General features: G+C 47.0%; 1 protein-coding gene across 1 annotated transcript in view; it reads right to left on the bottom strand.

Moving 5' to 3' along the window:
• Window positions 1-1,434: 1,434 nt before the first annotated feature.
• DDX46 (DEAD-box helicase 46) overlaps window positions 1,435-13,107 on the bottom strand; it is a gene marked incomplete in the record, with an annotated part of 414,922 nt that continues 403,249 nt past the window's right edge. Inside the window, 3 exon segments of the mRNA XM_056516636.1 lie at window positions 1,435-2,076; window positions 2,699-2,772; window positions 11,860-12,004. Coding sequence (XP_056372611.1) covers window positions 2,029-2,076; window positions 2,699-2,772; window positions 11,860-12,004 — 267 coding nt within the window.

The following is a 13,107-nucleotide window of genomic DNA, read 5'->3' on the forward strand; positions in this document are numbered from 1 at the left end:
TGTATATGTGAATCAATATATAATTTGGCATTTCTATTTTCCTTACAAGCAGAGAGCCTCAAAGTTAGAAAAATGCGAAATTTACAAATCTCATGAAATTTTGGAATTTTTCACCAAGAAATGATGCAAGTATCGACACAAATGTATCACTATGATAAAGTAGAATATGTCATGAAAAACAATCTCTGAATCAAATTTATAAGTAAAAGCCTCCCAGAGTTATTAATGGTCAGCACCTTAAGGACCAGAGCATTTTTTGCACATCTGACCACTCTTACTTTAAGCATTAATAAAGCAAACCCCCAGCTGTTGCAAAACTACAACTCCCAGCATGCACTGACAGACCGTGCATGCTGGGAGTTGTAGTTTTGCAACAGCTGGAGGCACACTGGTTGGAAAATCTTGAGTTAGGTTCTGTTACCTAACTCATTATTTTCCAACCAGCGTGGCTCAAGCTGTTGCAAAATTACAATTCCTGGCATGTACTGATCGCCAAAGGGCATGCTGGGAGATGCAGTTATGCAACAGCTGGAGGCACGCAACTACAACTCGCAGCATGCAGAGACAGCAGTTTACTGTTCGTGCATGCTGGGAGTTGTAGTTTTGCAAGATTTAGAGGGCCACGGTTTGCAAACCATCGCACAGTGTTCTCCAAATTGTGGCCCTCCAGATGTTGCAAAACTACAAATCCCAGCATGCCCAGAAAGCAAACTGCTGTGTGGGCATGCTGGGAGTTGTAGTTTTGCCAGATCTAGAGGGCCACAGTTTAGAGACCATTGTATAGTGGTCTCCAAACTGTAGCCCTCCAGAAGTTGCTAGGCAACAACTCACCAGCTTCCGTAGTCAGCAGGATCGCCGCACCAAGGAACTGCACCTCATCGCCACCTGTAAGTGACCGGTCACAGGACAGTTCCCCCATTCTGCCCAAACTACCGTGGGTGGGCAGAGCGGGGGGACCGAACTTTAACTCCCCCGCCCCTGATCTGCTATTGGTCGGAGGTGGATATCCCTTCAGGTGAACCCCCTTATTTTCCGGGTCACCGGAGACCCGTAATGGTCGTAGATCTCCCCCCCCCCCCCCCCCCCCCCAGAGGTTTGCACGTTGTTCCTGCTGGATGATTTAAGCAGGCATCCCGGTCCGGTCCCTGCCTGGTGAGCTGCGGGGCCGGAATTCCCATGGGCGTATAGGAACGCCCTGGGTCCTTGGCAAAATGGTCTTGGTCCTTAAAGAGTTAATGTACGAAAAAGTGTAGGCAGCTGAGCTATTCCCTAGAGCCATACATGTGGTATATATCAGACATATAACTCCAGCAGACACTGCATGGCACAGAGTAAAAAACAAACAAACCTTAAAAAGTTTGTATGATGTGTTCTCTATCCAACCTAGCCTGTTGTACACATTTTATATACACAAAAAAGAGGATATTGGGAAAAATTGAGAAAAACTATTTATTACTCTTCTTTCAAAGTGAGCTTTAAAACACAATTTAATTTAAGATGTTTCAACCTATACAACTATATATGTTGTTTTTTTTAAACAAGAAAACCCACAAAAGAAAACTAAGTGTACATGTCACACAAAAAAAAGAAAAACATTTTTTTTTTTATCAGTCAGGGTCTGACTGCTCAGACTCCAAACGATTGGTGGATTGGCTATGTGCTTCTTTCCCAGCTCTGTCTGTGTAACAGAGATGGTCCCACAATCTTATGCATCCATTTCAGCCATGTGAGAGAGCCAGGAGAGAACACACTAAGCGCTTACTTTTCCTGGTTCATTCTCACCATAGGCAGTGTTCTAAGCACTTGGACGCTGATTGATAAAGACTTTTGATATGTCTCTATGATATATTAAAAGTTTTTATTTTTTGGGTGACTCATTAAAGTTTCACATTTCATCTTTAAAGTTTTTACCCCATGATTAAAATAGGAAGTAAATAAAAAATTAGAAATAGCACAATTTACAACACTAGAAGTAAAGAGCAGGGTACAAAATCCAGAAGAGATGACAGGTTATCCAGATGTCCAGCTTTAGAGCACTTTGTATCGTCCTTTGTTGGTCGGTTGGTAGGAGTTTTGCTGCAAGATTAAAAATTATGTTCATTATAAATGGAGCAAAGACACACAAACCACCAATCTACTAAAAGCTAAATATCTGCAGTTTTGGAGCAGTTTTTAGAGCCAAAAGCAGGAGTGGATTTATAATATATGGGACATATGAAAGAAAGGACTTCCTTCCAATTTTGGCTAAAAAAAAGTAGTTTTCCAACTGTTGACATTTAGCTTAGATACAGTATGATGTAGCAGGGTCAACTGCAGGATCACCAAAGGTCCTCAGAATTAAAATATCTTCACTAATATTTGTGTTTTACATTTTTCCTCCCAAAAAGAATAAAAAAGGGAAAAAACTAAAAACAAAAACCTCTCTACTTTAGCAAGTTTACCAAAGCATGGCTGAAATATATAAATGCAACAGCGCTCCCAGAGGGAGCTGGGTCTTTAAAAATAAAATAAAAAAATTCTGATATTTATGATATTCTATTAAGAGTTTTCATATGGATTCTTAAAATAGGCTGGTATAGTTTAACTTATGATATAAAATCACAAACTACATCATTATATGAATACTATTACTGTAATATTTATGATCACTGAAGTTTGACATTACACACTATTCTAAATGAATGCTACTTGTACTTACCAGTCTGATAAGTTCTTCCTTGATAAGTCGGGTAATTTCTGCCTTTGCTTTCTGTACAGCCAATTCATTGGCACCTAAAATTAAGACATGTAACAAGCATTTCAAACCCTTTTTATAGACCTTGGACTTAAAACACTATATAAAATTACATTTAACATTTCCCGCTGCAGATGCTGTGGTAAGATTTTAAATTATTATACATGACGCTGTTATATAGTATATAACTCCGTTGCCAGAGTCATCTAAATGTTATGAAGTAATAATATTTCCCCTAGACCTTTGTGGCTAGGGAGCAGGACATCTTAAGGAGTGGGCTGTGTTGTCTCTAAGTTTGTATCAAATAGTATTGTCGGGGGTGGAGCTAGCTGCCAAGCTGACCAGACATGTATTGCCTAAGCTCCGCTATGAGGAGAGTATTTGCCTGACTTTTTAGCACTTTCTACCTGTCATCGGCTTACCTATTTGGTCCCAGTGACCTCCTGAGGCTCCACTGATCATCAGGGTGTCACTTTCATCCCTCTGAGTCCCGGGTGACCGGACATCCCAGAGCCGGCTGCAGCGGACTCCACGTGTGGGATCGCTCCAGAGAGGGCACCATTATCCTGAGGCACCCTCGCCACACTGCGACAAGTCAAGGGGAGCCGGTAAGTGGACTGCGGGTACGGGGATGGACAGACCTGCCATTTTACCCTGGACTGTGCTGGCCTTTCTTGAGATAGTATTCTCCTCAGCACATGGGTTCTTTCTTGTCCCTGGCCCAGAACATAGCTTGCACATTTCTGGCCTCACTGTGCCCACTGAACAATATAAAGGGACTGTTTGAAAAGAAAGCCACCTGTGCTCTGCTGGAACAAACCACTGGCTCTCCTGCACTTTTCTGCTGCCATCTAATGGTCACTTGGGAGAATGTCTCTTTTCTACAATGCCTATACTCATACCAGCTACTAGAGGCAGGATGAATATTTAACCATGTAGCCCCCACTGTGTACCCATGCCTGAGTCTCCGATACCTATCCTTGCTCAGAAGTTTGCCCGGACTTGCTCCAGAGCCCAGGGGATGCCTCCCTAACCTGATGCCGGCCATGGTTGGGGTAGTACTCTTATAAGACGACCCTGATGGGTAAAAAAAGAGGAGGTGAAGACTGATGTGGGTCTCCTGCGACAGGATATGCAGGCCCTGAGAGAGGGGGTCACTCATGCTGAGGGGAGAATTTATGCTGTGGAAGACACACTGGCCCCTATACCTGACTCTCTCACTAGCCTAGAATCTCAACTGGACCTCTGCAAACTGAAAGCAGATGACCTAGAAAATAGGCTGCGATGGAATAACATCTATATCGTTTGTCTGCTTGAGTGGTCTGAGGGCTCTGCGCCAGGGACTTTCGTGGAGCAATGGCTCAAGGAGATCTCTGATGCTGCTTTCTCTGTGGCCTTCATGGTGGAGCACCTAGAGGGGGTTGTTTTGCAAGGACTCTTATTCACAGAGAGCACTGTTGGCCCGTATACTAAATTGTAATGATCAGGACTTGATCCCCTATCGGGTGCGCAGGGCACAATTTATCACTTACAACAAAGCAAAGGTCTCCATCTTTTCTGATTTTTCTGCTGACCTGCAGAGGAAGAGGGCTACCATTGTGGAGGTCAAAACAAGGCTGCAGGATCTAGGTTTTGCTACTTCATGGCTTACCTGACCAGGCTTTGTGTGGTCGATTGTAACAGAGCTGTTTTCTTCAAGACAGGACGAGGCCGCAGATTTGCCGCAATGCAAGCGAGGATCTCCCCCTTGCTGATCGCCATCATGGGAGTTGTCTGTCCTGCTGAGACCTGTGATCCTGCCCCTGACCTGCAGTTGAGTATTGGGCTCTTTTGGCTAAGATCAAGTGTAGAGCTGACTTTGCTCTTTTCGTTTATGTAAGAACCACTTGGATCGGCATAGCCCCACCCCCTCATAAGAACAATTTGCATAGCCCCGCCTACTTGAAAAGCAGCTGGAAGCCAACCACGGCGGCACAGAAGCCCAGAGAGACTATGAAGGAAAGGGGTAAAGCCCCTAAAGACAAGAAGGAGGGTAATAGGACAGCAGCCCCTGCCACCTGGTGGTGGAAGAGGAGATGGAACAGGCCCTGGTGCAGATGCGGGAACAGCTTATGGATGAGCTACTGGCAGACTCCAACGTCCTTCGGTGCTTCCTCTTAAATCCTGTGTTCAATGAGTTCCTGCAAGCTTGTCTGTGGGAGCACAGAGAGCCCACAGACACCAAGGAGAAGGATCTGCCCGACAGGAGTGGTAACTTTGGTGTATCATTTGCACTAACCTTTTTTTCATTCCCCATGGCTTACATTAACATCTTTAGCATTAAAGGGGTTATCCACCATAAGGTGATTTTAGTACGTACCTGGCAGGCAGTAATGGACATGCTTATGAAGGATCTGCGCTTATCTTGGGGCTAAATGGCTAGGTTATGAGATTACCATAACACTGTGGTTAGTTTTTTGTGAACTACTATTTTCTGTTTGACTTTTTTTTTTACTACAAATCCCACAATTCCATTTTCCTCCCTCCCACACATCAGCCACCCCACCCATTGAAACATAAATGAGCTGCATTCATCAAAAGACCAGTGGTTCTCAATCAGGGTGCCTCCAGCTGTTGCAATAGTTGCAGATTGATCCCTCTCCCACCAAGCACTCCACCCATTGAAGCAGACAGGTTCCCTGTCATCAGCTGACTAGTGAGTCAGGTCTCATTTGTGTGATGTTGCAGGAGTGTGCTTTGCTCTCTACTAGGTCTTATCTGGCTAGGCAGTGGTCCCATGGACCCTCCTACTTGTCTGGTGGGTTGTGACTGCAAGTCTGCAGGGGTAGCCATCCTGATTAGGGGAGGTAGTTTTGCACTTTACACCATCCAGGAGCTCGTCTGTGGCCAATTACTGGTTGCAGACTGCTCCTGGGCAGACGAGCCCATTAGGCTCATCAATGTGTACAACTTCCCTGAGAAGGGTGCGTGTCTGGAATTATTCAAGGCCCTTCGGGTTCAGCATGCCACCACTAGAGCAGTAGTGCAGGGTGGGGATTTTAACTGTCCCACAGAAGCGGATGCATGCAGCAAAACTGGACGTGACTTCCAAGCTGCTGATAGAGATGAGGACAGAGGCAACCTTGCAGGACATTGTCGGGTCCATCAGGAACTGCCCCATAAACTAAACGTGGAGCCACCCCAATGGTTAGCTCCGATCTATGATAGACTTCGAGATAAATTAGACAGATCTAATCTAAGACAGGTCTATGTTCCCTGCTTCTTCTCGGACCACAGGGTCATTCTATTTCAAGGGACTCCTGGAAGTTGAATTGTGCTCTGTTGGAGCAGAAAGAGGTCATGGAGGAACTTAGGGATGCATATCTGTTGTGGCATAATGAGAAATGTCTCTTTAATCGGACATGTGATTGATGGGAGTATGCTAAAGTCCAGTTCCGCAGTTTCTTTCAGGCTAGTCGCCGACAGGTGTGTGAGAAGAAGAGAGTCATTGAAAGATCTTCAATGCGGCTGGAATGTCAGAAAGGAGCTGGAGGAGGCCAAGAAGGGCCTGAAAAGGCACTTTGAGGAGGAGTCCAAGCGAATCATCTTTTGTTCCAAAGTGGAGCACCTGGAGAAGGGTTAGAAATGTAACTTTCTTTTTCAGGAAGCTCCAAGCCGGGCACACGCCCCTGACTGAATTGCGAGATGAGAAATGACGCATGCAGAGGGGCAAGGAGGAGGTTGCAGGGGTCGTCAAGGACTTCTACTGCAATCTCTACGCCCCAAAGTCATCTGACCCTGAAGCCGCCTAGAAGTTCCTGTGTGGTATCACCAGTGGCATACCAAGGGGGGGCGGCCCGCCCCGGGTGTCACTCAAGGGGGGTGCCAGGGGCGGACTGACCCGCCGCCGCAACTACTGAGGATCTGGGACACTCGTCCCAGATCCCCAGCAGACAGCGCTACATTCTCCTGTATGCGCGATACATGCACATGCAGGAGAAGGTGTCCCCTCTGTGTGAGCCGCATCTGCAGCTTACACAGAGGAGACGTGACCTGCGCCCCCCACGCAGCACGCAGTACAGGCGCCGGTGACGTCACTCATCTGGCACCTGTACTGTGGAGGGGAGAAGACGCGGCCCTGCAGCTGAGGAGATCGCTGCGTGGGATATCAGGTGAGCATCCTTTATTTGTTTTATTAACCCTGCCCATACCTATGGGGAAGGGGGGGTGCTTTGTATATACCTATGGGGAAAGGAAGGAGTGGGGGGGTGCTCTGTATATACCTATGGGAAAGGGAGGGAGAGGGGGGGTGCTCTGTATATACCTATGGGAAAGGGAGGGAGTGGGGGGGGGGTGCTCTGTATATACCTATGGGAAAGGGAGGGAGGGGGGGTGCTCTGTATATACCTATGGGAAAGGGAGGGAGTGCTCTGTATATACCTATGGGAAAGGGAGGGAGAGGGGGGGTGCTCTGTATATCCCTATGGGAAAGGGAGGGAGAGGTGCTCTGTATATACCTATGGGAAAGGGAGGGAGAGGGGGGGTGCTCTGTATATACCTATGGGGAAAGGGGGGGGGTGTAGCTCTGCATATACCTATGGGGAAGAGGGGGGGTAGCACTGCCTATACCTATGGGGAAGAGGGGAGGGGGGTGTAGCTCTGAATATACCTATGGGAAAGAGGGGGGGGGGGGGTGTAGCGTAGCACTGCATATACCTATGGGAAAGAGGGGGGTGTAACTCTGCATATACCTATGGGAAAGAGGGGGGGGGTGTAACTCTGCATATACCTATGAGAAAGAGGGGGTTACCTGGCTACCTACCTACTTGCCCTTTTACTGTGCAGGACACCAAGGAGGGCATTATTACAGTTTGTGGGCCTATAGATGGAAAGATTGTGTAGAGGAGGGGAGGGCACTGAATATATGCAGAGTCTGACATGTTTTTCCTGCAGATGTTAAGAGATCCACATGGCGGTCTTATGCGGACGGAGAAGAAAAGGAAAGAGGACGCCGCTGATCAGAAAAGACGTAATTTTGAGTCCCAAAATGTAACTGTAATCGCTTATATGGTATATGCATCCTGTGTACAGATGATATCTACTCCCATATGGTCCTGTATATAATCACTTATATTGTATACAGATTCTATATAGTATACTGGTCTGTGTATAGTGGTTTTATTCAGTACAGTATGGCGGTATTATTCAGTTAGTGTGGTGGTATATATTTACTCCTTGTATACCAGTATTATTGGTCATTGAAATTTACCTACTTTAAAGTGTTTCTTACATACCGTATTTATCGGCATATAACACGCACTTTTAAAACTTAAATTAAAGGCAAAAAGTCTGCCTGCGTGTTAAACGCCGATAAGTCATCTGGTCACTGATTTAAAGCGGCCGCAGTAGCGTCTGCTTGTTAAGTATTAACAGCACGGCCACGGCCACTTTAAATCAGTGACCAGCGGCGTCTCCTCCCCGCTCTGTCACTTGTTTACTCCCGCACTATCCACAGGTACTGGTGTGGTGGATTGTGCGGGAGACGCTGATTAAAATGAGCCCTACCTTGTCCGGATCTGCGCTACCTTTTAATCAGCGTCTCCCGCACTATCCACCAGTACCTGTAGATAGTGCGGGAGAACCTCCCCCCTCCCTCATCATTCCCCCTTTTCCTGCTTTTTATAGTTTTGTTTATTTTCCTTACCTGTCTGCGCTTCGGCAGGTCAGGTGGAGGGTCTTGCGGGGTCAGTGAAGCAGAAGAGTTACGTCCTCTGCCGGCTTCTCTGTGCGGCATCACTGACGTCACTTTTCATTTCCTGTACTCGCCGCCAAAAAGTGACATCCCTGATGCCGCACAGAGAAGCCGGGAGAGGACGTAACTCATCTGACGTAACTTCCCTGACCCTGCAAGACAGCCGAAGCGCAGACAAGTAAGGAAAGGGGACGAGTGGTCTTCAACCTGCGGACCTCCAGATGTTGCAAAACTACAACTCCCAGCATGGCCGGACAGCAGTTGGCTGTCCGGGCATGCTGGGAGTTGTAGTTTTGCAACATCTGGAGGTCCGCAGGTTGAAGACCACTGGATGCCATAGGAGGAACATGATGGGGGGATGATGAGACGGGGAAATGATGAGGGGGGGGGAATGATGGGGGGATGATGAGACGGGGAAATTATGAGGGGGGGGGGGATGATGAGCGGGGGATGATGAGGCAGGGTGGGGGAATGATGAGGGACATGATGAGACAGGGTGGGGGGAAGATGAGACAGAGCGGGGGGATGATGAGACAGGGTGGGGGGATGATGAGACAGGGCGGGGGGATGATGAGACAGGGTGGGGGGATGATGAGACGGCGGGGGGATGATGAGACAGGGCGGGGGGATGATGAGACAGGGCGGGGGGATGATGAGACAGGGCGGGGGGATGATGAGACAGGGCGGGGGGATGATGAGACAGGGCGGGGGGATGATGAGGGACATGATGAGACAGGGTGGGGGGATGATGAGGGGGGAATGATGGGGGACATGATGAGACAGGGTGGGGGGACATGATGAGACAGGGTGGGGGGATGATGAGGGGGGGAATGATGGGGGGACATGATGAGACAGGGTGGGGGGGGGGATGATGAGGGACATGATGAGACAGGGTGGGGGGGATGATGAGGGACATGATGAGACAGGGTGGGGGGATGATGAGACAGGGTGGGGGGGATGATGAGACAGGGTGGGGGGATGATGAGACAGGGTGGGGGGGGATGATGAGACAGGGTGGGGGGATGATGAGACAGGGTGGGGGGATGATGAGACAGGGTGGGGGGATGATGAGACAGGGTGGGGACATGATGAGGGGGGAATGATGGGGGACATGATGAGACAGGGTGGGGGATGATGAGACAGAGCGGGGGGATGATGAGACAGGGCGGGGGGATGATGAGACAGGGCGGGGGGATGATGAGACAGGGCGGGGGGATGATGAGACAGGCAGGGGGATGATGAGACAGGCGGGGGGATGATGAGGGACATGATGAGACAGGGTGGGGGGATGATGAGGGACATGATGAGACAGGGTGGGGGGATGATGAGGGGGGAATAATGGGGGACATGATGAGACAGGGCAGGGGGATGATGAGACAGAGCGGGGGGATGATGAGGGACATGATGAGACAGGGTGGGGGGATGATGAGGGACATTATGAGACAGGGTGGGGGGATGATGAGGGGGGAATGATGGGGGACATGATGAGACAGGGTGGGGGATGATGAGACAGGGGGAAATGATGGTGGGGGAGGCACTAAATGCTTAATGTCTGTATGGCTAGTGGTGGTCTATGACAGGGGGAAATGATGAGACATGGGGGGGATGATGAGACATGGGGGGGATGATGAGAGGGGTAAATGTGGCACAGGGACTGATAAAAGGGAAGGAATGATGTGGCACTGGAGGGGACGGGACCAAACAGGTGCAGAAGAAAACGAAGTTGGGGGGATGATGTGGCATTTAGTCCAAGTCATTTATTTGACATTTTATTTTTTATACTTAAATTTCCCTGTTAAAATGGGGGTGCGTGTTATACGCCAGTGCGTGTTATACGCCTATAAATACGATATATAAATTTAAATTTATTGTGTGTGGGATTTGGGTGGAATAGGAGCATGGCAGAAGATTGACAAGCTGCAGAGCCTAGCAGGGGCCCTTGCCTTTTTTTTTGGTCCGGGGGCCCCGAGTGTTGTCAGTCCGCCCCTGGGGGGAGGGGAGGGGGTGTAATTAAGGGGGGGGTGCCAAACAAAGGGTCCGCCCCGGGTGCCAAATGCTCTAGGTACGCCCCTGGGTATCACTAACGTTGTTGATCCTACAGGTGCCGCAGTCATGTACGATCCCTTGACGGTAGGGTAGCTGCTCTGGCGGAGAGTGTCTTCTAATGCCTGCTATAGGTGCCATTCCTTTAGATCGGAAATTTCTAGCACATGATCTGGATGTGCCCCTCCCTTTAATCTCACTGACAAGGTTAAATTTTAAATCTCCCTTAACTTGTTACTCCCCTACTGCCTTTACTTCCTTGTTGTCCTCAGGCACTCTTGGCTCCCCTTTTTATATTTTCTTCTGGCTTTCTCCTTCTCTTTTTCCTAACCCGACATGTGGTGTGGCACTTCCCTCTTCCCATAGTTTAGTCTAGCGTCCTACTTACGGTGAATCTGGAGTTGTCATGTGCTCATTTTTTAGGTTCACGGTTTTGGTTATATTTCTGCTGCTTTTGTATTCACTGACTGTATTATGCTGCTATTATGCTCCTATGTATACCATACTAAGCTAGATTTTATTTTGTAATGTGTTATCATGGTCTGTGATTAGGTTGTATGTTTATTTACTCTTCAATAAACAGTTAAAAAAAAAAAATTAGAATTGTTCACAGAAATTCTTGGTATCTTAAGACCACAAAATGTGACGGGTAATGTTCATATCTCATGCTATCTAGGGCACTGCTTCTCAAGCTGTGATACGAACCCAAGTACGATTACAACACCAGAAGCAAATATGACAAGTATGAAGCACAGATCTTAGAATAAAGGTTTATATGGAATCAAGGATAACTAGCTAATTGGTGGAGGTCCAACCGATGGGATGTCCTCTGAATAACTGACATGATGGTGTGCCTGCATGGTCAAAACTCCATTCATTTTCTAAAGTGTTTCTGAACATTGCCAAGACCAACCCTTGTGAATGTTTGGAACCCCTTAACAGAATAAATAGAGTACTGGTCATTTATTTGAGGGTCATTTATGCTACATAGTAAGGATAATGGGATTTCAGGGTGGAACTACCACCAGTCAGCTAGTTAACCCCTATCCTGTGCATAGGGTATACTTTGGATTTTGTTAAAATTCCTCCTATGGAGATGCTGCACACAGCTATCTTTGTGTGGCCAAAAAAAATTTATGCAATTGCATTATACACATCCAACTGATGCCACATTCAAATGTTTGTTAAATAGGACCCATTCTCGTGTTTGATGGGAGTCCAAGTGGTTTGAACCTTACTGAAACCCAATTTTCAGTTTGTTTTTTTTGTTGGGGGGGGGGGGGGAGTTTACTTTTAATACATATTGAGACATACTTTAGTGGGCTTTGAGGGTTTACAATAAAGTACTTACTTTCAATTGCCAAATAAATTTTTCTTTCCCCTTCCTTGGGGTCTTTGCCAGGTGGGAAGTAGGTGCCCCTTATAGTAATGGCTGCTTCAGAATATTCACTGATTCGTTGGAGCGCTTCTTTTGAAGTTACTTTCCATCTTGCAGTCTTAAAAGAATGGGAAAAAATGGTAAATTGAATTATTCAGTCCTGAAAATTAGGATGTATAGAAAACCAGATAAATAATTGACATATACTACAGCATAATGCCGATTACATTGATTACAACAGACCTGACTTACTTTAACTTTAAAACCAAATACACTAAGCGACTGAGCTTGCAATTGTGTGTGTGAATCATACAAGTGGGTGTGAGTATAAAAGTGGTGGAGATTTAAAATTAAAGGATGAGGGGGATGCCATTTCAGAGCTAGCAGTACTGCAGCAAGAAACGGTCTCTGACCACCAGAGGGGTGTCTTCTCCCGTAAGGAGTGCAGGGCAGGTCAGACAAGTCCTAGTAGTGTGCGACTCTATTATTAGGGGTACAGACAGGGCGATCTGTCACAAAGACTGGGATCGCCGAATAGTGTGTTGTCTTCCTGGCACTTGAGTACGGCATATTGCGGATCTGGTTGACAGGTTGCTGGGTGGGGCTGCGAAGAGCCAGCAGTCATGGTACATCATGCACAGCAGGTACCAGCTGTCAGCAGCCGGGATCTGCCGTGCATGATGCAAGCACCAGTCCGGTGCTCACGTCAGGTACATGATGTCATGTAAGTCATAGTTCATTAAGTCCCATTGCATCATGACGCCCATTTACGTCCATTGTCGTTAAGGGGTTAACTATCCTGATATAAACTGGGAGACACGTGAATCTCAAAGGAAACAGGTTTCTGACTATAGCTAAAGACAATGTGAATAATATATGGCACTCTCTTTGAATTCTGGTTCTAAAGTAGGTTCCCAATCGTTATTTCGTAGTAGAAATAAACTCGGCACTCATTTGCAATTAAGTATGTGTAGGTTTATTCCGCAAATTTAGCAATCCAACAGATTTTTTTTTACATGCCGGGGGTCACATTGCCGTTCTTAGTTGGTGGAGCAATTTGTCTGGTTAATTCCGATAACGAATGAGACACCTCCATGCTAACTAGTTATGTGACCCCCGGCATGTAAATCTGTTTGTTTGCTAAATTTGCAGAATAAACCTACACATACTTAATTGCAAATGAGTGCTGAGTTTATTTATACTATAGCTAAAGACAATTAT

This window comes from Hyla sarda, chromosome 4 (genome assembly GCF_029499605.1).
Source record: "Hyla sarda isolate aHylSar1 chromosome 4, aHylSar1.hap1, whole genome shotgun sequence".
NCBI classification, from domain to species: Eukaryota; Metazoa; Chordata; class Amphibia; order Anura; family Hylidae; genus Hyla; species Hyla sarda.